Source organism: Electrophorus electricus, chromosome 17 (genome assembly GCF_041902795.1).
Source record: "Electrophorus electricus isolate QZ-2024a chromosome 17, ASM4190279v1, whole genome shotgun sequence".
In the NCBI taxonomy this organism is placed as follows: Eukaryota; Metazoa; Chordata; class Actinopteri; order Gymnotiformes; family Gymnotidae; genus Electrophorus; species Electrophorus electricus.
In genome coordinates, this window is record NC_137513.1 from 3,235,000 (window position 1) to 3,262,823 (window position 27,824).

General features: G+C 43.1%; 1 protein-coding gene and 1 long non-coding RNA gene across 4 annotated transcripts; one reads left to right on the forward strand and one right to left on the reverse strand.

Annotated features, from left to right (window-relative positions):
- Positions 1-402: 402 nt before the first annotated feature.
- mcamb (melanoma cell adhesion molecule b) lies at positions 403-27,470 on the reverse strand. 3 transcript variants are annotated; one of them, XM_027013386.3, is made up of 16 exons: positions 27,314-27,470; positions 11,140-11,264; positions 10,813-11,035; positions 9,367-9,434; positions 8,600-8,687; positions 6,689-6,868; positions 6,146-6,273; positions 5,873-6,008; positions 5,665-5,783; positions 4,825-4,966; positions 4,583-4,707; positions 3,987-4,128; positions 3,731-3,787; positions 2,352-2,478; positions 2,081-2,189; positions 403-1,808 (listed from the first exon to the last, which is right to left on the reverse strand). In XM_027013386.3, the coding sequence occupies exons 1-16, from the start codon at positions 27,357-27,359 to the stop codon at positions 1,806-1,808; spliced, it is 1,818 nt and encodes a 605-aa protein (XP_026869187.2). In that variant the 5' UTR covers positions 27,360-27,470; the 3' UTR covers positions 403-1,805. The 3 variants fall into 3 exon arrangements, with proteins under 3 accessions (XP_026869187.2, XP_026869185.2, XP_081556195.1); XM_027013384.3 differs by having other exon boundaries at positions 403-2,189; XM_081700069.1 differs by lacking the exons at positions 4,583-4,707; positions 4,825-4,966 and having other exon boundaries at positions 403-2,189.
- Positions 11,274-26,729, forward strand: LOC145651823 (uncharacterized). Its single transcript, XR_014117875.1, has 2 exons — positions 11,274-16,361; positions 20,142-26,729. It is a non-coding gene; the product is annotated as an uncharacterized LOC145651823 (long non-coding RNA).
- Positions 27,471-27,824: the final 354 nt, after the last annotated feature.

Genomic DNA, 27,824 nt, shown 5'->3' on the forward strand with positions numbered 1-27,824 from the left:
AGAAATCACATGCTATTGACTTATTGAACGGTGTTGTTATTGCAATCATTGTCTGAGCTTATATGTGTTTTGTGCCTCTAGGCATCAGCAGTGATCCCTGTATTTCTACAGTATTCTAGATCATTGGTATATTGGACACTAACCCAGTATATGTTCTATGAGGAAATGACAAGGCACTTTTGTAAGTCACTCTGGATAAAATCCATAATCCGTAAATGTATTGAGAGCTGTTCTCTAAGTTTAGAACTTCTGTCTGTGTTTTAGATTTTTAAAAAATGTTATTACTTTAGCAATTTATTATCGATTTATTGCAACTTCTTATTAGTTTAAACCACTTTGTTCAGTGTTTTGATAACATATATTTGTTGTGAGAACTATTTAAAAAGTTGAGAAAAACTGTAATATATTTGAAGGAAAACCTTTTAATGATCTTGGGACAGAAGAATCCACAATCATAAGGCATGACTTCCATCTTACCAGAGAAATGTTCTGTGTTTTAAAAAAAATCATGAATGGAGCCTGAACAGATTAAAAGTAAAATCTGCAAAAATGTTTAAAAACATTTTTAAACATCACATTAATCATCACATAATCTTTTCCTATGGACCCAGGGTTTGCGTGGTATGTGAAGGTGTACAAAGTAATAACGTATAGACAGCTGAATAATACAGTAGTTAGCTCAGTTTAGCCATGAAGTCTTCCTGTCTACAAAGGATTCCTTTTTTAATTAAAAAGGATTTTTAAAAAGACGAATATAAAAAATTATATAACGAATGTGGAATCATATGGATCATTCTAAGAGGAAAAAATGGAAGGGACATTCAGTGAAATCCTGGAAGGCATGACGTTTCAGGGAAGTGGTGAGAGCACCAGCTACGTCCAAACATTTTCTGATTTAATTGACCAAACAACTACTTGCCTGCAAAGTTTTCTTAAATTCTCCTGTCCACATAGAAAGCCTTGCAAATTGGATCCAATGTTGGATTATAATTCATTATTTACATATAGTGCAAGAGGAAGACAGCAGAAGATGATCAGGAAACAGGTCAGTGACCTCGGCAAGGCCTACATGAATGCGTCGTCACCCAGCGGGTAAGTGTGTAGCATGTACATATCTCCACCTTACTCTTATGGTGAATATGTTTTAACATCACAAACACTGTAAACAACTTTTTTTAAAAATCGCCTGATGACATTTTCCTCTGATCTTTGGAGATTTGCAGTTTCTGAGCTGTTTTGGAGGGGAGGGTGAAGCATCTGCAGTGGTGAGATATGTCTGGGTGGGGCAGTGCAGAGATGAGGCAGTGAGGTGAGAGCTGTCTGAACAGATAAAAGGACAACAAGCAAGACTTCACAGATGACCTTTCCACAGAGGTCTCCCCTCCACGCCTCAGCTGAACCTCAGAATGACGCATCCTTCAGTCGCTTCATTTGAACACTTCAGATTTCGTTTGTATAAGGAATTTTAAATAGCTACATATGTACAGTATTTCTTATATACATTATGTATAGAGTAGAGATTGTTCTTCGCGTACGATGCGGCATTTGGGTTAACATATCAAAAATAAATTTAAAAAAAAAAAAAAAAAAAAAAAAAAAGATAATGGAACAAAATTTGAAAGTGTCACAAAATGAGCCAAATGAAGTGGGGCAGAATGTATGAACCAATCCGATTCTGCCCCAGGTCACAAGGGGAGGAGTCGATGTAGCAGTCCGGGGCTGTAGCAGGCGGCTGTTACGGCGGGACTGTGAGAGTGCTGGAGGCCTGTCTGTCCTGCACACGCACACAGCATTCACTCCTCCTCTTACTGCAGTAGCAGGGTAACAACAACAACAACAACAACAACAACAACAACAACAACAACAACAACAGAAATTAACTTTATGGGAAAGGTAGGAGAATGACAGCGGGTTTTGCTTTCCATAAGTGACAAATAATTTATTTTCAGAGACGTTGGACACGATGCTCAGTCACTTTCAGAGATGTTTGTGAGTGGATGACCAGGTGATGGAGGTTTTCTGGAGGCTGCTGCCCCGTGCTGCATGTGCAGGTGTCATGCGGGCATGCTGGATTACCAACCTGGTCACTGGGGGACCTTTTTCCCCCATTGACTCCCTGTAGAAGCACCGCCTCCTCAGATCTGCTGTTCTTCATCTCCACATCATCTTTACTGGACTTCTCCTTCATGCTGAGAATAGTCATATTACCCCACCACGTTAAAATAATATCGCGCTTTTTTGCCTTATCTGAAAATGCAGTTGAGATCTCAAGAAAATAATAAGTAGTTTTAATGTACTCTGTTTGGCTTGCCAGATTTAAGTATGAGTGGTGACATTTAAAAAGCACGTACAGGTCTTGCTTCCCTGAGCGGCCACACGGGATCTTGCCTTTCTTGTAGAGGAAGTACAGAACACTGCCCAAAATGGCTAGCAGCAAGATGAGAATAATGATGACAGCAATGACGACTCCATTGCCCTCTGGTGGACATATGGGAAAATGCAGGCATGTTTTACAAGACGCAACACACAAAACAACAAAAGTGATGCATGGTGTGGGGTCGGGTGGGTAAGCACATTCCCTAATCCATGGCAAGGCTAACGATGCCTTTAAGCGCAAATATGCCGATTACTTTGTGCCTTTTATGGCTATGCCACGGACCACAAACTGAAGGGAACGCTGTGATGAACTCTGTGAGGACAACACATGCTTTGTCTGCATCAGGGTACTACAGTGTTCTCAATTCTCAGCGTCCTCCTTCTAAAACAGCAGCAGAGGCATGAGCCACAGCTCGAGGAGTGCTTTACAGCGCAGTACTTAAGCGTTATACTGTGTATGATCCATGCCGTGTAGCAGCTGACAGCTCTGAACGTGTCGAGCGTCTAGGGTGGAAGAGGGGAGCTATGAGCTCAGAATACAGCAGCAGAGAGTGAACAGGCGAGACGGAGGTACTTGACAAGCTGACTCATTTTGGATAAACCGTGCCTGGTGCTGAACTGACAAGTTTAGAGTTCCAGTCCCAGTCATCCAAGGTCACTCTCTCTCTCTCTCTCTCTCTCTCTCTCTCTCTCTCTCTCTCTCTCTCTCTCTCTCTCTCCCTCTCTCTCTCCCTCTCTCTCTCCTCTCTCTCTCTCCTCTCTCTCTCTCTGTCTCTCTCTCCTGTCTCTCTCTCTCTCTCTCCTATCTCTCTCTCTCTCTGTCTCTCTCTCTCTCTCTCTCTCTCTCTCTGTCTCTCTCTCTCTCTCTCTCTCTCTCTCCGGTCTCTCTCTCTCTCTCTTCTGTCTCTCTCTCTCTCTCTTTTCTGTCTCTCTCTCTACCTTCCTCTTTGTTTTCATTACTAATTACAAACGATCAGAGACGCGTGCAGTTCAACCACTCTGAACTGGTCTGCCAGTGTTTTTAACAGAGGCTAAACCCAAGGAGCTCTGGGGGCTGGAACTGAGGGAAACATCACTTTGGTTTCCGTCAGAGGAGCAGGCCAGTTCATCTCATTTGCCCCCCTCTGCTGGGTTAAAGCGGAGCTGGCCAGGGGGCTAATGGCATGCGGAGGCTGCAGAGAGCACTTTGGCCATTAGCTGCCTTCTACTGTTCCACTCAAGGCCCAGGGAGCCTCTGCTACCATATCAGCTGCCCATTAATGATACAAAACAATGCTTTTGATCCAATGGAGCGTAAGCCAAAACGATCAAAGCCTGCCGTGTGGCAGTCTGAGGGGGTTTACCGGACACTCACCCTTCGTAGATCTGGTGGACGTAATGATGATGGCTGTGGTGGCAGTTGGTTTTTGAACTTCAATTGAAAAAGAAAAAAAAAAAAAGCAAACTCTCGAAAAACTTTCTTTGATCAAACTAAATAACAAGTAACGATAACTTGACCAGTACTTTAAATACAGTGTAATGCTGAAGTTAAGCTTACACTGACCATTTAACTTTGTTCAGTGTTGTTGTGACTGGATTGAAACAGCAATCAGATAGGAGAGAAGACTCACTTGGTTTGATGTCGCTGAAGGCCTGGGCACTGCCCAGCTCATTGGTCGCCACACAGGACGCGTTGACGAGAGACGTGGCTCTGATGGTAATAACACTGACGATGGTGTAGTCTGTCATTGTGATCCGCTCACCCAGAATAGTCTGCACAACACAAGAGTGGTATTAACGCAACAAGGTTTCCCAAACCAGAGCCATTAAAACCCACAGAGAGTTCCTTCCTTTCGACCATTAGCCATACATGTGTTCAGAGCACTTGTTCTTTTTGCTGAATTACCTAGGAGAGAAAGCCCTATAGCAGACCGGGCCATGTGACACTGGGCGGGGCTACGTGACACTGAGAGACGCTACGTAAAACTGGGCGGGGCTACATGAAACTGGGCAGGGCTACGTGACACTGAGAGACACTATGTGAAACTGGGCGGGGCTACCTGACACTGAGAGACGCTACGTGAAACTGGGCGGGGCTACCTGAAACTGGGCAGGGCTACGTGACATTGAGAGACTCTATGGGAAACTGGGCGGGGCTACGTGACACTGAGAGACGCTACGTGAAACTGGGCGGGGCTATGTGAGCAGACGAAGGCCTGTACGCTACTTGGTTGTCAGAGAGGTTCCACTGGATGTCTGGGATCGGGTGTCCCTTCACAGAGCAAGTCAGGTTCACTGAGTCTTCAGCATCCAGTGAAATCATGGCCACTTCCTCTACCATCACAGGTTTGCCTGGACATGAGACGGAGCCATGTTAGGATTATCAGCCAACAGGCCTCTTGTGCTCCACCCCCCAACTCAACACATACACATACACACAAACACACAGAGATGTCTTCAGGCACATACCTCTGACAGTAATGTTCAGAGAGTTCTGTCTCTTTAGCTCAGCCAAGCTGGGCGCATGGACTTCACAAACGTATGTCCCAGCCATGTCATAGGAGAGGTTGAGTAAGTTCAGGATGTGCCCCTCCTCCAGAACAGTACCATCCTCCACACACACACACACACACACACACACACACACACACACACACACGCACGTACCATCCCGTGAAGCAGGAGTTCCGGTCTATGACTCCCTATACAGTTTGTAGGCACAACTCACAAATTTGGTCTAATTGACTAACTTCAGAGGACCCCAATATTTTTGATTATTTCTACATTAACAACCCTACATATCCGTCAGCATTCAAACTAATTTGTATATTTTTTTCTTACAATATGTAAATCTCTGTCAATTAATCTAATTACTCTCAAGCCAGCTGCAAAATGAGTATTCAAAGACAGACATATTGACATTTACCCGAATGGGGGCCCAGTTTAGCACTTATAACCCTTAGAGCCTTACTGACACCTCTCAAAGTTGAACACTGTATGAGTCAGAGGCAGAGACACTAATGCATGTACTCAATATTGTTTTAAGTTCTTTTTTCCTATTTCTTCATTATTGTGTTTTAATCATTTAAAGTACATTGTGAACCTCCTTTTAAAGCTTCCATACAAGTATTTTATTTGTATATATTACATATAATATTATTATTCTATTTTAAATCAAATCACTAAAGTTGGTAAACACAGCCATGCTTCCTGGTCATAGCAATAGTACAGAATACAAGGGGCTTTTTTTAGGGGGCTTTTTTGTTTGCTTGTCTATGTGTTTTCACGGTGAGTGGTTTGGCTCTTTACCTTGTACCATGTTGTGTTTGTGGGCAGAGAGGACAGAGCGTTGCAGGTCAGGGACACATGCTGGCCCAGATCCAGCATGTCTGATGACCCCCCTGAGGTGATCACAACAGGATCCAGGTCTGTAAAACAAGACAAGAGTTGGGAACATGGAGCGTAAGCCGTGAACACGAATGCAGATGTTAAGGCAGGGGCAGGCTTCCCTACGTACAGTGTACCATGAGCTCCAAGCTGTCCGTCAACTCACTGAAGTCCACCTGGTCCAGAGAGGTGCACTTGTACAGGCCACTGTGTGCTCGCGTCACGTTATCAAGGACCACGTGGTCCAGTTCTACGTTCAGACTCCTCTGTGGGGAGCACAAGCAAACCCTTAGAGTTATGACCCAACAACATACACACGATGCCATGGGCCAGCTGTGGTTTCATTGAACTACAGTATAGACAGGGTGGGGTTATAGGTCATGGATGAGAACAGTCCCCTTACACTGTTATGCTGGAAGGAAAAGATTGGCTGAGGATTCCCATTGCCCTTGCATCTAATTTTCACTCTGTCACCTTCTTTGACAAGCCGATGGGGGGAATCCACGCTAATTGTAACTTTTGTTGTTGAATCTGCAAATATGGTAAAAACAATAAGAAATTGTGGATAGGGCTTCAGTGGTTTGTTGTAATGCTTATTGTGCATCACAAACAGTGACATAAAAGTTTTTTCTGTCATATGGAATTATTATTATTATTATTATTATTGCTTAAATTCAATTTGTGCTAAAACAGCACATGGAAACCACCAGGAGAGACTCCCACAGTCCCTCTGTATATGTGTGAAAAGTCCATCCTACAAATGCTGTCATGAACAGCTCATAAAACTAGGGTGGAATAACAAATTTTGTGTTATGTTTCAAAAAAATAAATAAATTCATATCAGATATCTATGGTACACTATGAAATCATGTGAATCTGACTTGTGATATTATGCTGATTTATGAAAGTGTCTCATGAACATAAAGCTCAGAGATGTACAACTCACAGTGGAGTTCAACGTGGAATATTTGAGACTCCATCATGTGCAATCCTCCGATGGTGAAGTAGCTGACCTCACAGTAGAACTCTGCATCCTCATCCGCCTTTTCCACCTGGAGGAAAAGGGTGCTGCGTGCAATGAACAGGCCACTGGGATTCTGCGTCACGGTCTTCTCTAACTCCATGTCTGGGAAGGAGACAAAGATCTGTCATCAGCATTTCTAAGTCATGGTAGCGAATTACAGACTGAGGACAGGTGTGAAGGCTATGACCTCGTACCGGTGTGAAGGCTATGACCTCGTACTGGTGTGAAGGCTATGACCTCGTACTGGTGTGAAGGCTATGACCTCGTACTGGTGTGAAGGCTATGACCTCGTACTGGTGTGAAGGCTATGACCTCGTACTGGTGTGAAGGCTATGACCTCGTACTGGTGTGAAGGCTATGACCTCGTACCGGAGTGAAGGCTATGACCTCGTACCGGTGTGAAGGCTATGACCTCGTACCGGAGTGAAGGCTATGACCTCGTACCGGAGTGAAGGCTATGACCTCGTACTGGTGTGAAGGCTATGACCTCGTACTGGTGTGAAGGCTATGACCTCGTACTGATGTGAAGGCTATGACCTCGTACCGGAGTGAAGGCTATGACCTCGTACTGGTGTGAAGGCTATGACCTCGTACCGGTGTGAAGGCTATGACCTCGTACCGGAGTGAAGGCTATGACCTCGTACCGGTGTGAAGGCTATGACCTCGTACCGGAGTGAAGGCTATGACCTCGTACTGGTGTGAAGGCTATGACCTCGTACTGGTGTGAAGGCTATGACCTCGTACTGATGTGAAGGCTATGACCTCGTACTGGTGTGAAGGCTATGACCTCGTACCGGAGTGAAGGCTATGACCTCGTACCGGTGTGAAGGCTATGACCTCGTACCGGAGTGAAGGCTATGACCTCGTACTGGTGTGAAGGCTATGACCTCGTACTGGTGTGAAGGCTATGACCTCGTACTGATGTGAAGGCTATGACCTCGTACTGGTGTGAAGGCTATGACCTCGTACCGGAGTGAAGGCTATGACCTCGTACCGGTGTGAAGGCTATGACCTCGTACCGGAGTGAAGGCTATGACCTCGTACTGGTGTGAAGGCTATGACCTCGTACCGGAGTGAAGGCTATGACCTCGTACTGGTGTGAAGGCTATGACCTCGTACTGGTGTGAAGGCTATGACCTCGTACTGATGTGAAGGCTATGACCTCGTACCGGAGTGAAGGCTATGACCTCGTACTGATGTGAAGGCTATGACCTCGTACCGGAGTGAAGGCTATGACCTCGTACCGGTGTGAAGGCTATGACCTCGTACCGGAGTGAAGGCTATGACCTCGTACTGGTGTGAAGGCTATGACCTCGTACCGGTGTGAAGGCTATGACCTCGTACCGGAGTGAAGGCTATGACCTCGTACCGGAGTGAAGGCTATGACCTCGTACCGGAGTGAAGGCTATGACCTCGTACTGGTGTGAAGGCTATGACCTCGTACCGGAGTGAAGGCTATGGCCTCGTACCGGTGTGATATGACCTCGTACCGGAGTGAAGGCTATGACCTCGTACTGGTGTGAAGGCTATGACCTCGTACCGGTGTGATATGACCTCGTACCGGAGTGAAGGCTATGACCTCGTACTGGTGTGAAGGCTATGACCTCGTACCGGAGTGAAGGCTATGACCTCGTACTGGTGTGAAGGCTATGACCTCGTACCGGAGTGAAGGCTATGACCTCATACTGGTGTGAAGGCTATGACCTCGTACTGATGTGAAGGCTAGGGCCTCATACTGGTGTGAAGGCTATGACCTCGTACTGATGTGAAGGCTATGACCTCGTACTGGTGTGAAGGCTATGACCTCGTACAGGTGTAAGGGCCGGTACTTACTATTGACTGATGACTGCAAGAGCAATCTGTTCTTATACCATGTGATGTTTGGAGCTGGGTATGCATTGTTTACTTCACAGGATGCAATCTGAAACACAGACACAGACTACGGTCATTGCTTGGGTCTGTGTTTTGGGCTGTCTTTGGGACAGTGTTTTTTTGCATTTTTTTTTTTTGTGATAGGCTAATTGCGCTGTTGATTGTACTTTCTTTGCACTTTGAGGGTGACATGTAACAGTACTTTCTGCACTATAGACTGTGTGTGCAAGAGAGAGATGAAGCCCGTGAACTCATGGGTCCTGCACAATATAGCACCTGAGACAACAGGATCCCTTTTTAAAAAAATTTTTGCTCCAGGCACACGCACACGCACACACGCACGCACACGCACGCACACGCACGCACATGCACACGCACATGCACACACACACACGCACACGCACACACAAGGGAGGCTGCAGTTGAAAGGGACTGAACTTAAAACATGCATGTAAGAAAGAATAAGACTACCTGGCTAGCAACTTTTTTTTTTTTTTTATCCAGCCCTTCTTCAGGCCTGTACAGTTTGCTATTGTTTTTGGTAATACATTTAGGGTTTGCCTCTCAGTTGTTGAAACCTTCCTACCGAACCTGGGAATGGCCCGGTGAGGTTTACTCATCTTGGCTGATGTAACATCCATCAACACCACACTACGGTTATACTTGGTTTGGGGTCATGACATTGTTACGTTAGTTTAAGCAGAGCTGACACAGTTCTAGTTCTCTACCTCCTCCCTCTTCAGGTTGACTGTAGGAGTATAAGATCCTAGTTCAATGTGCGGAACCGATGGTGTACCTGAGGAACAAAAGAGAAGAAACAAACCTTTAGGGACCTGTTCTTTATAACATGTGATGTTGTCCTAAGAACTGGGGGGGGGATGATATTACCCAGTACTGGTAACTGGGCCAAAAGGTGAAAATGAGAGGTTTTATTATATAACAACACAAACTCTTTGGAGTTAAAGATTAAATGACAAGGGTCATACTAAAGATGCTTTTATAGCCATATTCCCAGAACATTTTAAAGCAGTTGTACTGTTTATGTTCTGTTCTCTATAAATTAACAGTAGCATGCAGAAACTACATATATAACTTTGTCCTTTCTGGCTGAGATCTAAATCTAAATTCTGGCTAAGATTGAGATTCAGACCTAGATGGAGTTGGCTGTGCTTGCTGAATGATTGATTGGGAGCTTCATTGTAGTCACCATTTAAAGTTAGCTGGCTATGGTAGCATGTAAATAGACAGTGAGGTTTTATTAATAATGCCAATGCTGAGAAGGTCCAGGCTACTACAGACCCACACACTAGTGAAAATGATAAATGTCATTAGTCTGATTTCCTGTCATTTTGGTAGTTCCAAACTCATTCTTAAAATAAATGTTCAATCTCTACATTCATTTATACCTGTTGAGATGGCAAAGGCTAATACAACTACATGTACATGCATCCACATTAACACCTGTACAACACTACACAGTTACACCTGTACAACACTACACAGTTACACCTGAACGGCACTACACAGTTACACCTGTACAACACTACACAGTTACACCTATACAACACTACACAGTTACACCTGTACAACACTACACAGTTACACCTATACAACACTACAGTTACATCTGTACAGCACTACAGTTACACCTGTACAACACTACAGAGTTACACCTGTACAACACTACAGTTATACCTGTACAACACTGCACAGTTACACCTGTACAGCACTACACATTTACACCTGTACAACACTACACAGTTATACCTGTAGAACATTACAGTTACACCTGTACAATACTACAGTTACACCTGTATAACACTACACATTTAAACCTGTACAACTCTACACCTTTACACCTGTACAACACTACACAGTTACACCTGTACAACTATACATTTTTACATGTGTACTTAACTAATGCAGCATGAAGCACTAAGGCTTAACTTGCAAAAGTGTGGCTCACCAAAATGGGAGGGGAAGTTGATAAGTCCTTAATAAGCCCTTAAGTGTGCAAATGTACTCGTAACAAAAGGGTTATGGTTGTGCCTATTATCATATTTTCCCTTTTAATCCAAAGAGCTTGAGTGCACAAAAAACAAACAACAATTTAATCGTCATTTCGTTCATATTTGTTTTTGTGGATGGTGTGGCAAAGGTTTTCTTCAACTTACTGAACACGAGGAGTTTGGTGTGGCTGGTGTTCCTTTGCACCTGACACACAAACTCCTGTTCATCCTTGACCCTCACGTCATTGATGGTCAAAATGGAGCTCCCCACTGTGCCATCTACAGCATGAGAGACGTTGATCCTCTCCGAGTAGTCTGTACCCATGGACACAACCTCCACAACCTTGTCTTTGTAGTAGATCTTCACCTCGTTGCCGCTTGGCGACCTCTAAATGAAGAACAAAGGCAGACCGATATCAGATAGAGGTATCCATGAGGGAGGCCTCCAAATGCGTTGTGTCAAAATGTGTTAGTTGTGTCATTGTGACTCACCGCAAACCACTGTACCAGCAGTGAACCATTGAGCTGACTCATGCTGTATATGCAGGGGATCTCTGCCACATTACCCAGAAGGACCTCCACTCTGTCCTCCATGCTGACCTCGAGTTGGGCCCATGCTGTACTCACACACACACACACACACAAAATAAGTCAATCCAATTCACTTTCATTAAGTGCAGTCAAAACAAAAAGATTTTGTTGTCATAAGATAATCAAAACTGAAATAACAGATGTCCTTAATGGAACTGGTTGAATTGTTTAGTTAGTAGGCCTATATCCAAGTCGCATAGCCGTTGTGTTGCCAGCAGACCAGACACCAGTGGCTGATGTGGGGGAGGGGAGGAGGTGGGAGGGACCTGCTATGAGTGGAATCTACTGAGCCCACCCATGTGTGCGTTAATGCTGGGCATTCCAGCGTGTCACTCTGGAAGAATAAAGGCTCGATTTACATCCAGAATAGTGAGGCAGTGTTCACCCCGGGGGTCTGGAAATTTGCAGCCTTTCCCCCCTAAAAGTACCCTATAGCTGTCTGGACCATGAGAACACGCTTTGCTCCCATAATGCATTCCGTATACACCAGGCTTCAAATACCAGCTTCATCACAATAGTCTAACGAGGTGGTCATGAGCTCCAAGTTCACACATCAATAAATGTTCATTGCAATTTCTCGTAAAATGTTTATTTAGCTGAATATTAAAATTTTAAAAAGAGCACTGAGTTTAATATGAGAAATGACCATAAGCAGAAAGCTAAGTTACTGCAAAACATCACAGTGACATCGTACACATCATACAGAAGCCTTGCAGATCTGCAGTCATCAAACAGGGCGTAGCCCACCTTCACTGCACTACGGTGGCTCCTGCGCACAGAAACTGACCATGAAGGATGCCTCCCCATTACAGCAATTCGATTAGATTTTTCCTAACAAAGGCATTTCCTGTGCATTAATGATGTTTGCTCAGGATGGGCTCTCTCACTTTTGGCCATCAGACCTGCTCTACCTTTAGTGCAGCGTCACATATCGACAAGACAACGTGCAGTCTCCCTGGAGTCCAGGGGGCTCAGGAATTACACTGGGCCTTTTCCGTGCCAAATCAATTTTCCCTGATGCTCTTCATGAGGCTGGACCCACTAAAAGCCCTGACTTAGGAGCGTACCATGCAGTGGGGGAGGGGTCTACCACTACCTGCGCGGGATTAAACAGAAATTTGGAAATGTGGAAAAAGGTATTTAAACTATGTCCATGGCCTTGATCGAGAAATTCACTGAAACATGAGTAAAATCTCTTTTCATAATAATGATGATGATGACGACGATAAAGCTTCTTGTATTAGCTCATACCTGATTATTCATATCATCATAGAAATGAACTCATTAGCAGACATTTCCAATGATATTGTATTAACTCGTTTTGATGAAGTAATGTGAAATCGAATGAAGGAGTATGGTATGCTCACAAGGAGCAACATTGCTAGGCATCTTAATGACAGTTCAAAGAGAGAAAACAGACTTCAGTTACACCTAAACTGAACACTGGCCAGAAACCAAAGATGTCTTCTCTTTGTGGAGAGTAAAAGCAGACATTTCCAGTCACTCAAGCAGCTTTGATAGCAGACGTGAGAGGGAAATCTTATATACATTCACACCATCCAACATCCAAGTATTCAGACTTCTATAGAGCCCATTTATATCTCCAGTAGCTCAGGGTTGAGTTCTAAGACGTTGCTGGGCAGAAATGTCTGCTTCCCACACAGGTAGGACACATATGGCTCCCGCTGGAACTCACACGTGAAATGCGATTTGGCTCAGTGGACGGCTTTTGGCACCCTGCTTAGTTGACCACACACTATGGCAGTTAACAGCCCAAGAAAAGACAGGTGCAAAAGATCCCCCACTCTCTCTCTCTCACACACACACACGCACACGCACAAATGCACCCATATGCATACATCCACACATGCACACTTGAACTCTCAGATCTTATGAGTACAAAGCTTGCTATTCAGATTTCAAGATTTTTAGAAAAAAAAAAAAGAAATCGCTAAAAAAGTTGATTATAGTAGAGGAACCTGTGTTTTGTGCTGTGCCACCAGATGCCAATGCTAGTTGAACCTCTGAGGTCATGCCAACAGGTACCAGTACTCAGCCTGAACCCTTCAATGGTCACAACACACACTCACTGTGTCCCAGTAACTCCAGTGCTATATGGAGATAAACTGTGATGCGCTCTTTCTGCATTTTGGTATAAATCCCATAACAAGCCACACATCTGGCCATGGGAACCGGCCCAACCAGGAGAAAGGAAAGAGGGTACTCTCTTCTCCCCAGACACGCAACCCTTAGCACGCACAATCTACCTCTGGCTCCACACACTACAGCGGATATGACTCCTTCACTCCACAGATCACACACCTCCAAGATTACGCTCAAACGCCCCCTGCCTGTGAACATGCCACTGCAGGCACATACACATTTACGTGGTTAATGGTTAGTAGTTAATGGTTAATGGTTAATAGTTAATGGTTAATGGCTGGTGGTTAAGGGTTAATGGATAATTGTTAGTGATTAGTAGTTAGTAGTTAGTGGTTAGTCACTAATAGTTAGAGGTTAGTGGTTATGGGTAAGTGCTTAATGGTTAGGGGTTAATAGTTAGAGGTTAATGGCTAATGGCTAGGAATTAGTGCTTAATGATTAGCAGATAGTGGCTAATGCTTAATGGTAAGGTGTTAGTGGTTAATGCTTAATGGTTTGATGTTAGCAATTAATGATTAGTGGTTAATGGTTCCAGCTTTTCTGTACTGTTTCATACAAAAATGCAGTGGGTCATGGTGCACAGGATGTCTGACCCATGACCTGCACTCTAAACCACACGGGAATGACCCATTCTCTGTAGCACGCGGAAATGACCCAACTCCTGAACCACGTAAGAATGACCCATGTATCTGAATGACATAGGAACAACTTGTACACCCGAATGATATGAGAACGGCCCGTGCGCCTAAGCAATACAGATATGGCCCGTGAGTCTGAGAAATGGTCAGAAACGGTCCATCTGCTTGAATGATAAGGGAATGATCCTGGCACTTCCCTTGCATGACGCAGCATCTAAAGTAATGCATAAAGAACTGCACGCACCTATTCTACAGATTAATCTTGTAGTATGCTGACCTGACCTATAATATACTACAGTGACCAGACATACGAGGGACAGACAGCAGTGATCATCCGCACTTCCTGTCATTTTTTAATTTTTTTTTGGTAATAACAAATTGAGAAACAGCAGGGTCCCCCCATCACACAAATGTTTTTTTTGGTGTATATCTGGCTCAACAACTTGCGTGCGGCCGGGCACATGAGCCGAAATACTGCTGCCAGGGGAAATGACTTGTGTTTTTCCACAGCACACAGAAGAGCTACTGTGGTTCATGTCCTTAGCGGGGCCTCCCATCCCAGCCTGAGGCCCATCTTTACCAGCCACAGAGACGTCACTAGGCTGGATTTACTCGTCTAGCTCTTTGGTTTGATCAGACTTGTTCCTGCAAGATTAGTAAGATCCATACAGCATTAAAAGCTTTATTGCCATGATGACGAACTCACGGAGCATTTGTTTGGTGGACATGTTACTGGAGGACTCCTGTGCCCTGCTTTTCCACATGACATTAAGTGTCTAAGAATAACACAGTATCAGGTGTGGTTGACATTAACATGGAAAGGTTATGTCCTATGAGAAAATGTAGATATATCTACTCAAGAACTATAAATAGAACTCAGTGGGTTGATTAAAAGAACATAAAATAAGATAAATGGATTCCTGATTACCTTAAAAAGATGTGCCTGTTCATACCACTGGAACCAGCTACCTCTGGGCCTACACCCACCAGCCACCTTAATGGGTATTTTATCCAGATACAGAGTCATGTCCTTCTGAGGCCATTCACAGCTTGTCCTTTTCCTTGTTGCTCACTGGTCAGTTTCTGACCACAGAACCACTGCTGACTGGATATTTTTGGGAGGTAGACTCTTCTGAATACCCCGGTGACACTGACATGGTTGTGGTAGAGAAGCAGGTTAGGAGCTGGTGTGCTGGTGTGAGTGCGTCAGGCACTGCAGTGTTACTGGGGCTTTAACATGTCAATGTCACTGTTGGGTGGGAGTAACATGCCAAAAGTGTCTAGTCAGCAGAGGTAATGGGGTTGGACCCAAACTGTACATGACAGCATATCAGCTTCAGTTTCTAGCTGGAAGTGAAAGCTCTTTCTAATAAACAGTTCCTTAATCCTAATGAATGTAGTTGATGAGTGCAATCCTTCAAGAACACACTGGCCTCAAGTTGTTCTAAACTCAAATGAAACTGAACGCATGTTGAAGGTTTCTGGCTATAGCTATCTATCAGAGGACCTTATCCAGAACATTTATATATCCTTGGACAGATTTGAACACAACAACAAGAACCACAATAACAGGAACCACGAGCTACTCTCTTACACTTTAGCCTGGCTGATTCCCTTATTTAATACCAAAGGCGTGTAACTGGCACATATTCAGAGTATGACCACGTTGCTGTGAAATGCACATCCTCAGGCTTTCTAAACTGCTTCTTCAGAAAGTCTCAAAGAGTCAGTAGTCCTGCACTGAGGAGCAGGGCTCACTATAAAGCACAGCATTTAGGAGCCTTGCATAATCGTAAACTCCTATGAGAGCAAAACTCTCCATCGCTGACTTCTCCCATGGACGTTTATAATGGGCTTTAAGTGCATGGGCCTGCGGTCTAGACTGTTGGCTAAACCATGCTAACTGCTGAAGAAAGATGCAGCAGGATCAGCTGAAGGTGCCGCTTGACACACCAAGAACGATGGCATTTCTGCTTATAAGACAAGAAGCCCCAGCAAAGGCACTTCCCCTTGGACTAAACACAGCAGACATTTCACCAATTGCCATTAGAGGAGCAGGAAGTTAGTCGGCACTGTGACCTTCAGGCGTTCCCTACTGCTGAGACTCAGGTCGAATGGCTGTCTTGCTCCTTCCTGGAGCCCCTTGGAGGCTCACTGAGAACTTGCTGCTGTGAGCAGCTGCCGAGCTGTTACGATCCCACGAGCCCTGAAAGCAGGACAGCACCGATGACCTATGGCCCGACAAATGGAAGCAGGCAAGGCGCCAACCCACAGTGGGCTTGCAGATCACTGATGCAGAGAGGGCGAAGATGGAGCAGAAAGGTGAGTAGACCATGCAGAGGCTTAATGACAGGTCAGGTGTTCTTGGGTGTATGTTGAGCCTGCTTACTTACACAGCTCAGGGAACCAGAAAGACCTGAATAGATGCTTGATGTGGATGAAGCTGTTTCATTGCCTGAGAATCAGAACTGGAGGTTCAAGTAAAGAATGCAAGTTGTTCCATGCTTGACTTTAAAGATCCTAAAGAAGAATGTTTGGTTATAAATGACATTTGACCTTATGTGGGACATGGTCAGCTTCTCATGTGCAGCTTACAAACACAAAATACTGAAAAAAAGGCTGTAGAGAGACCAGAGACCAGAACTAATGGACTACACAATTTAAGAGCACTTAAGAGAGGTCTCTGCAGGCTTCCCCTATGGCTGCTCCCAGGCTCCTCCACTTCCCTTCCATCCCATTTTCCCACGTTAAAGAAAAGGCTCCAGTCTGGGCCCTGCTCAGAAAATAAAGCAAAAATAGCTGCAGAACTAGAGTATGGGAACCAACCAGTGGGACATATTTTACTATGCTGTTTAAGATGTCAAAGAACAAGTCACATGATTTGCACTAAGAAGTATGGGATATGTGATGGTGATCTCTCTCTGGTAGGCTGAGTCTTGGCTCTAAAGATAGCCACCGGCTCTGGAACTGCTGCAGCCAACATGATGGAGCACAGGAGAACAACTCACTCCTTTTTTGGTGTCACAGATGCTGGCATGGTTTAGCATTGTGCATCTCAACCCTTCCAGCAAGCCAACTTGGCCACATTTGCTGTGGTTATTATGACGTGCACTAGAGCTTTTAAGGACACTGGAATCCACAGATTTTTTAAAAAGTTACATATTTTTATTCTCATAAATGGAATTTTCTTTGGTGATAAAATTAAATCACCTAATTTTTTTTTTCTCCTGAGACCCATATCACCAAAATAGGAAGTCACTAAGTAGAAAAACCTTAGGCTTGAGATCTAGGCAATAAATTATCACCTGGATTCACACAACCATAGCAGTGGAATCTGCCATCCTAGGATCATAGGATATGACTGAATTATGTGGGGATCCAAGCAGATGTCTGAAACCCTGGGGCTTCCCAGTCTGAACCCCAGGGGTTTCTCAGTGCACATGCCAACAGGATGAGCAGGCCTGAACATCAAGAAAACCAGTAACCCAAAATAAACCCCTCAGTCTTTTTTGGCCACGTGGTATTAACTCAATCACTCAGTTCCAGTTGAATTTTGTTTACTTTGACTAACAAAAACAAGTGGCATCACTATAATTAATTTACAATTGTATAATCATACAATTTCTAGATGTATTTGCATTAGAATTATTTCAGTTATTTCTCGAGGAATGTTGCCCTTGTGTAAACAAAAGACATCCAGCACTTAATTAGGTACAAAAATACTCCTCAAACTTTGGATGTGCAGAGGACTGACTGAGGTTTTGCCAAGCTGCTCTCAACAGATCAGTGTCAGCAAGTTCAACTGGAATCCAACCCAATAGAAGTATGTATGAAACAGGTGCTCGAGGAACAAATTCGAATTGGCATAAACATAACTTTCAGAAGTCAAGACAAACTTTAATTCAGTGTAGGTATATAGATTACATAAGTAAGATACGTAAGGGGACTTCATGAGCGTTCATAACATGCTCTTCATTCTCTTGGCTCGTGCCGTGTATTCTCTGGAGCAAGGCAGTAAAAGACTGTGTCTGCCCTTAGCAGGCCTGGAATCAGCAAAGACTGTGGTTTCAGGAAACATCAATTATTAAGAAGCCCATAGTGATTGGCGGGAAGAAGCATGTGATGGAAGACTAAGTGATATCTCTTGCTCTCCTGCGATCAACATCCACTCCCCAGTGACCACTCTATCAGTTAAAAGACAGAGGATCTCAGAACCTCTGCGCATTGCTTCTTACTGTCCGTGTCTGCTTTCTCAGAGATGTAAATGGATTTCACAGAGTCTGGAAAGGAATTCCCTGGAATGCAACTCTGCTTCCTCCAGGCTGCAGTGAAGTTTACATTGCAGAACTAGTGTTTGGATCAGAGAGAGGTTTTCTTTTCTTGAAAGACTAGATAAAGAACAGATATCAAATCCAGACTCTTTTAGTATAAATAATTTGAGGTGGGCATGTTCACCTTCCCATCTGACAGTCTGGTGAAACGTAGCACACCACAATAGTAAAGAAGAATATATATATATATATATATATATATATATATATATATATATATATATATATATATATATATATGTATGTATATATATATGTATGTATATATATATATGTATGTGTGTGTGTGTGTATATATATATATATATATATATATATATATATATATATATATATATATATATATATATATATATATATATATATATATATATATAAAAAGAGGTTAAAGGTAGGAGTATGAGTAGGAGATTTTGGAGAGCTGTGAAAGTCCATGAATGCAGGAAGGATTAGAGTCACCCCAAGACGGCGAGGAGACATTAGTGAATGAAGGTCATGAGTGGATGTTTAAAGACCCATTCAGTGGCATCTGCAGGGGCTTTGGCAGGAAGGATAGAGGACTGACACACACCAATCAGGAGGGCTAGAAGACTGACACGCACCAATCATGTGGGATTGAGAACTGACACACACCAATCAGGAGAGACAGAGGACTGACACGCACCAATCAGGAAGGATAGAGGACTGACACACACCAATCAGGAGGGCTAGAAGACTGACACGCACCAATCATGTGGGATAGAGAACTGACACACACCAATCAGGAGAGACAGAGGACTGACACGCACCAATCAGGAAGGATAGAGGACTGACACACACCAATCAGGAGGGCTAGAAGACTGACACGCACCAATCATGTGGGATAGAGAACTGACACACACCAATCAGGAAGGATAGAGGATTGACACACAACAATTAGGAGAGATAAAGGACTGACATGCACCAATCAGGAGGGACAGAGGAGCAACACACACCAATCAGCAGGGAACCTTGTTGTGGGAGCAAGAAGCTAGTGAAGAAAGAATGTGTGGCATCTCAGCCCAACAAGGCAGTCTAGATAACTATTATGAATGACTCCCCGTCCTCCTCCCAGACAGGGAAGGCTATGATCGTTCCCGCCCTGACACCAGCCACCAGCTCCTAAAGTGTTCATGCTTTTTACTGAGACAGGAGACATCAGTCTGCACAGATTAGACATGCTGTCTGCACTGGAGAAGAAGATCATGGAGAGGAGACATTTTTCCCAGCTCATCAATCCTCTCCGGGGGGACAGGCCAGTGGTCTGTCTCACCATGTCAAGCAAGGTCTAGGAGGTCAAGAGCAACATTAATTACTCGTCGACATTTACAACTCAGATGTCCACCTCCTGTTCCTGAAAGTGTGGCACATACTGCACATAACTTCTTAGGAACTCACAAAAATAATGATTTATTAAACCAGGCAAAGTTCCTTCATTCACTGTTTTATCTGTGATACATGAAGTAGATGCAACAGGGCAGTCCATTGTAATGAACAGGGTAGGTGGCAAAAACAAAGGAACAGCGTCTTTGTTTCTTTATGATTTTCTTTACGATGAGTGTTGTGTCAAGTATATGTTAGATATCGGACTCATATCAGTGTAGTTTATCCATGCGATTCCTTCTCACAAATCAGCTACATGTCCAGGAGTTACAATTTGTGAGACTAGACAAGATTAATTATGATTAATAATAGCAAGAAGAAAATTAATGACAATTTACAACCAATTTCTGTCTATGATTTTTGTTTTTAGCACAAGGAAAGGTAGCGTTTTGAAGTGAGGCCTGGATTGAAGAAGTGCTTGAACATAACAAATTTAAGATGTTCAGCACTCAGCATCTCTGTCTGCTGAGAGCATTCTGTGATCTGGAACACTGTCACAGAACGCTCCCCTTCCCACTGTTCACGTGGTACGTCCCACCGCGTGCAGTGGGAGTCCACTGTCTTATTTGTAACTGTCCCCTCCTTGTTAGCACACACCTTTATTGTTTATTGTTATGTTTGTTTGTATTTGAACTGATGTGGGAGTGTGCATTGTTGTTGGACTTTGAGTCTGTTTACGTATGTGGTGCACATTGTAAGATGTTGCCCATGTTCACCTTGCCTGTTTCATGTGAGTGCCACTGTGTTAGTTATTCATGTTTGTCTAATAAACCTCGAGGGAATCTATGTGTCCTCCTCCTTGCCCTGCGGCACTCGGGCCGTTACATACACTTTGTCCAAAAGAAGCCAGCACGTCTGTGCCGAACTTTGAGTATTTGGATATGGGCTAATGACCCGGCACAAAAGGGCTAATTTTTCACCAAAAGAGGAATGGTATGAGGGCCCATTTCTTACGTTTCTTTGCAGCTCACTTTTCTTTGCAGACAACACACAGCATGTAAAGCAAACACAAACTCATTTTACTTGCTGTTCATGCAATACACTAAAACACATAAACTCTTACATGCCACTCTAATTTGAGGGTTTCTTTGCCATGTATTTGATTGAAAATATAAGGTCCTACGAAAGTAATAAATAAAACAGTCCATGGTTATGATCATAAAGAACAAAGGGAAACCTTGTTCATGGATATGAAGTGCATGCCATAAGATGTTTCCTCAAACACTCACACTTTCACTTCAGAAGATCACTCTCTCATCTATCTCTCAAGGTTGCCAAGCCCAATGCAACAGAGCCCAAAAATGCAATGAAAGGCAAGTCAGACCACCGAGCTTGTGACGCTGGGATACATCCAACAGGATGATCATAGAGAGTGCAGCTCACGGTCATTAGCTAAACAATATGCTCTCCAACTTCATAATCCGAGGAGGGGTGTGTGTAACCGGTCCACTACACCCTTGCCAGCTTTGTGTCATAATCAAAAGTCTGGATGTCAGCTTCAGCTTCATCCTGTGTGTATTTCTGAGGTCTCAGAGAAACTAAGAACAAAGCAAACATCCCTATCTGCTACTCCAAACTCCTCTCAGTCAAGGTGACAAGTGATAAGAGAGAGAGTGTGCCATGTTGTAATCACAGAACAAAATATGTCCATACTCCTCACAGGGGGGATTTCCCTTGAAAATAACTAATGAAACAACATACATCTGCTACATATGTGAATCCTGTAGTAGATGCTTCCACTGCAAATGCACATTACCCACTGCTCCAAAATACTATAACATACATGATTTCCAGTTATGAGGTATAAACAGAACTTTATGACAGACTGTAATGCATACTCTAATTGCTTTACTAATAACATAATTCTGACCTCTTAAACTCAGCTGAAGTATAAGACATTTAACATTTACAAGTATGTAAGTTAATTTACCAATATGGGATTTTTCTGCTGAATGCATAGTTTTTGGCAATCTTTCTGACCCCAACCTTAAAGCAAAAATTAAAAGAAAATAGAAGCCTCAAAGTTGCCATATATCAAAGTTTCTATCTCTCTGTCCATCTATCGACGTTTCTTCACCCTCAAGTTCTTCTGCCCTTCTCATAATTCAGGGACTAAAGCTACTGTATGGTGATCGTTATCAAAGTAAAAAAGCCAGTGGGACAGAGTTACTGTTTTCTGTTTTTTGTCATTATTCCAGAACCCTTTTATAAGGAAACAAGGAAGCAGATGCCTGGCGGACTGCACAAGACCAGAATTCCTCAGATCTGAGTTCATCATGACACTGTAGTTAGGATTGTAGTGAGGCTTGCTGGAACTGACATTCATATTGTCCAAGTTTTCATGGCCAACTACATTCACAAAAACCCAGGCCATAAAAGGCATATGGCTCAGCTGTGATCTAATTATATACCTTTCACTTATGCTCAGTGTGGAACATCTTGTTGTAATTTACCTTAGTGATCTTGAAACCGGTCTGCTCTTCTGTCAAGTGTTCAGAAAATTCACATTTATCTGGTTCTGCTGGCCTAGTGAAAACAAACATGCCTTTCAGGCCAGCTGACTGCTGCGCAGCTTAACGGGCTGCCCGAACACAGACTCTCCTCTGTAGGGAAGTGTTTTAAGTGGATCAGACTTCTCGCACATAAGCGCAAGTTGCTGAACCAAACTGAAACTTGTATTTATTCTGTTGGAAGGCAACACTTGTTTATGGCTGACCAGCAAGACCTAAATAATTAGGGCTTAGTGTTTATTTGTTTCATTTATTTTGCTTTTTTGTTGTTGGTTTTTGTTTTTTTTGTTGTTTGATTTTTGTTTTTTTGCTGTGGCCCATGAATACCTTAGCTGACCCAAATAAATAAATAAATAAATAGATGGATAGCTGGAGCAATAAAGAATTATTACCCTCTCCCTAATGCAGTTGAGCAACAGGACATTGTACAGTGCAGCAGATATCACTCTTCATTCTGGAAGCCGATTCTGCTGAGTTGAGTGCTTGAAAAATCCCTGGGTGTATTGATTAATGTTGCATTACATCACTTAGTGCTCCAACAAAAAAGCTCATGAGGTGCACCATATATGACTTAAAATAATACAACAATCCCAGAAACTCACTCAGAAGAGCTGAACGGAAGAAGAGGGGTATGGAGGCAAGAGGAAGGGTGTGATGTTCCTAATGGAGCTGTCTACATGCCCACGGCTCAGAGGCAAGAGAAAGGGTGGGATTGCTTTTTGAGTGTTGAGCACCAGTGGCCTTCATGGGAGAGGGGATGCCAGGTGAGGGCAGTTGCTCTCAGGCTTCTGCCAAGCATCAGCACGAATGCTGGAGAATGTAAGTTGAGTTTACAGGTTCTTCCTGTCTGATGGTGCTTAGAGAGGAGCAGAGTGAGAGCGTGAGAGAGGCAGAGACCGAGTGAGCACGGTGACGCTGCTTCCCCGTGACCGGCCTGCACCCCAGGCCCTCTGTCAGCAGCTTTCCGACAGGGACACCAACAATCTGACATACCTCCATGACAACAGCAACCTTACGTAACACCATGACACCAACAATCTGACGTACTACCATAGCAACCTCCCTAGGCTTTTTTTTTTAATGTATCTTTTTGAATCTTTTACCTAAAGAGTTCTGTCAGTCTTCCTCTAACAGCTTTCTACCTACAGCGGTGTCTGTTTTTTTGCAGTACTACTCAGGCATGCTGAGGAGACTTCTGCATTTTCCCTCAAAACTATTCACTTAAATTAGAGAGCACAGCTCTGAGAAGTTCTTGGCTGTACATTACCAAATTCGCTACATTTTACAGAGACAAAAAGAAGACTGAGCTGCTGCAACTGCTGAACTTTAAATGGCTGTTCTTAATTTAGCCAGTAGTGCCAAATGTTACCATAGCCTTGCACTTTGACTTCCAGAAAAAAAGAATTAACCCAAATATCCATATAAATCTATATGTGTAATTTCACAAATAGTAAAACAGACAAGATGACATTTGTCATATTTTTGCACATCTTGCCCTGCAATGGTTTTTGATGCATTTTTCAAGTTAATTGTAAGGTGGGAGGATTGACTTAACATACACTTCATCAGCCTGCATCATCAGTAAATGTTAAAAAAATGAGTAAAACTGGTTTGCTTTAACAGCCCAAAACCATCCAGCAACATAAAGATGCAGCTCACACTGCAGCACTGTAATAGAACACATCTCCATGCTCTTTACACTGCACACATGACCTGGATACTGTCAAGATAATGCTAACAACTATAAATTATACAGAAACATATGTATATAGCACCCGTCGACAGACAATATGAAAAGCAGACAGACGTCTCTTTTTAAGTGTCATGGACATATTACAAGGTTGCATTTGGATAAAGATGAAAATCGTGCAGACTTGGGTATTATACACACTGAACCTTTTCTTTCCTTGAAAATATGGAGTGCAAAGGACATGCAGCAGCGGACAGCACCAGCCACAGAGGGATATTGGGAAACCCATCCAAAACGTGAGCAGAGTTCACACTGGTGGGAGGTCAGCTGCTAGCCATCACTCCGGCTAATTCCCAGTGCAGCTACTCTTAGAAAAAACCTGTACTCTAGACTACAATTGAACCCACTCTCAGGCATTGTGAACGCTACTTTAAATACATCTTAAAACTGTCCAAGACTGTAAGTGAAGGCAGTCCAGCATGACTAGAATAACCAGTGGCATTATGCATGCAAATGTGTCTCTTGATGAAGGTTTGGTTTGTTTTCAAATTGTTGCAAATGTAATCCTGAGGTAAAGGCACATCACAGTAGTATGATTAAATGAATGGACATAGTGCAAAAAAAACAAAAAAAAAAAGAACGACTGCACAAGTTTCAGTTCAAACAGTTGAGATGCTGAACATAAACTGCAAGTACTGCCACTAATATAAGCCTTTTTATGAACCAGTTATTCTCAATTTTGGCATATTGTGGACAGTTCAGTTAGAATATGGCATTCAGGCTAGACGAGCACTTGAATGGCTTCTGTTTTAAGAAGTGTTCTGATGGTACACTGGCAAGATCTTCTCTCCCTTATCTGTGATTTATAAGATTAGGTACAGAGTCATTTATTGTTACTCTAGACTCCTTTGTCAGAGGACTCTGGAGCATGGAGAAGGATACTCCATATCAGAAGTACTGCTGCTCTAGAGTAGAATGGCCTTTAACCCATAATTAGATGGCGTCAGGAAAAATACATTTTCTTTGTATCAAAGAAATTGCTGAAGGCCCTTGGCATTACTCATTTGATGAGTCAAGAGAAGAAGGCTTCCTTTAATGTTATCAGCATAATAGCAAGTCTATTCACAGGGGCTTTGTTTGGTGAAGTGAAAACACCATGCACAGAGCACGGTGCACACTGTAATATTGAGACTGCAGAAGAGGGCGGGAGGCAGCCGAAGCAGCATGCATCCTACAGTACAGCGACTGACCTCCCGGAGTACTGTCATGGTGTAACAGAAATCAAACGGGAAAAATACAAAGAGCAGTGACTGTGCAGATTGCAAGTTAAGTTTGTGCTCAGTATAAAACTTTTTTTGTTGTTGCCCCAAGACAAAATGCAAATGCACAAAGAATTCCATATCTGTGGTGTCAGCTAAAAATATATTCGTTCCTACACTGAGACTGACAAGTTCAGCGCTGAAGTTTCCTGGCACTGAAATGTGCTGCCTGTTATCGGTAGGCCAGATAGCATCAAGCAGAAAGTAATAGCCTGACCTCTGTCACAGATATTCGTTTAATCACTTGAATTAGTTCCATTTGTAGAGAGATTCGGAGCTAAGCACATGACTTGCCAGTTTCTTGTAACAAGTGCAGTGAACTAACAAGACTGTGTGCAGAGGACATGCAGCTCATCATAAGATGCACCATGTCCCACTATGTTCTTTTCGAAAAAAGTAAGAAAAGGGGCAAGATCTTCATCTAGCCCAGAAGCCAGACCTGCTCATAATGAAGGTAAACACCACTGGGAGTATACTGGGAGTATGCTGGCAGTATGCTGAGAGTATGCTGGCAGTATGCTGGGAGTATGCTGGGAGCATGCTGGGAATATGCTGGGAGTATGCTGGCAGTATGCTGGGAGTATGCTGGCAGCATACTGGGAGTATGCTGGGAGTATGCTGGCAGTATGCTGGGAGTATGCTGGGAGCATGCTGGGAATATGCTGGGAGTATACTGGCAGTATGCTGGGAGTATGCTGGCAGCATACTGGGAGTATGCTGGGAGTATAGCACAAGGCTGAAGAAGAGAGAATGAAGGCATCTTAACAAAAGCTTGCCAGAGAGAAGAGGAAGGTCAGAGGACCAGGAACATGAGCCAAACAGGAGGTTGGCACAATAAGGAGAAACACTTACACACATTTGGAGAACTAAGGAAGGAATGATGATGTTACAGAAGAGAAGATGGTGAGGAGGGAAATTGCAAATAAATGTAATGGAGTCTGAGGACAAAGCCATTCTCCAACATCCTTCCAAGCAGAAAACCTCTTAACAATGGGGTTAACTGATTGTTTAACAAATGCCTAATACAAGTGATTCAATTATGGCATATGGCACTAGTCATTAGCAATGATACTCTAGATGGTATCTATACTATTTTGATCCACATGATTGTGGTTTTAAGAAATCAAATATAATCAAGGCTGCAAAAACACACACACACACACACACACACACAAACACAAAGCACCGGTTTTCCAATAAATCAGCGTGTTGTTTTAGCCTTATGATGAGTTAATTCCTTCTGTGCCCACAGTTGTAAGACCATTTACATTAGCTGTACATGTAGCAGTATTGATATGTACCAGAAGTATGCTCACGCTCTCTCTCTCTCTCTCTCTCTCTCTCTCTCTCTCTCTCTCTCTCTCTCTCTCTCTCACACACACACACACACACACACACACACACACACACACACACACACACACACACACACACACACACACACACACACCTATTCTGGTCATTTAACATTTTTTAACATTTTATGTCTGGATGCAGATTCCAGGTTATGTGAATAAATATGTTTTCTCATTCCACATTCGTAGGCTTTACTTCTCAGTTAACCAAACATTAATTTATTTGACAGTAACGTTTGCTGACAGTTGTAACCACCCAGTTTACATCAAGTGCGGACGGGATACTACAATATTACTTAAAGACTTCTTGTTGTTCTGCAAAAGGCAGTCATACAGAAAATGAAGCATTACCTAAGAGTATTCATAGACCAACTGCCTGCAAACAGGAGTTTTCAAGAGCACGGATGTAATTTATTTTAATAAGATATGGTTGCATACTAAACCGTTATTCAGAAGTACACTCAGGACATCTTTCAAAAAGAAATTGGAGCCTTGATACTAAGATCAGAATTAACTAAATACATTATCTTTTAAAAACCAAGAGCATCACTTTATCAAATATCTTAATTTCATAAACGTCCGTCGCAGGACACAAGAGAAAAAAAAACCCTTTCATAATTCTGAACCATCGAGTTGATTTATGAGCAACGGTAGTGTTCCTAACTTACCTTGAAAAACGAGGACGTACAGTCCTGTAAGCGCGAGGAGACCCATCCCTGTCCTGCTGCTGCCCCGCGAGCGAACCTTGGTGTGAGAGCTGCGCGCGGACGAAACATGCACGGTGCACGACACACCACGACATCAGAGTGACATTTGCGCGCGTAAACGTAGGACTGCTTGCGCACGACTTCCCCAAGTTTTCCGAAAGTCTAAGCTTCAAAGTCGCTATGCGGTTATTTTAGGGCAAGAGTTTTGATATTTGTGTTTTGTATCAATTATGTCCATGTCCTTAAAAAGATGAGTGTGCTTTTCTATACTGTTATAAGAAAAGGAAAAAAAAAAAAAAAGCTATAAGATCAAAATTCTGAAATTAAACAGGTTGTTAAACCTTATGTAAGAGACCACTGGTCTCAAACTTAATTTTTCTGAGATTACTTGGGGATTTAGAGATTAATCAAAGATTTGTTTTTTATTTATATTTATTTATGATTCAGAGATTATTTCCTTAAATCCATGAAG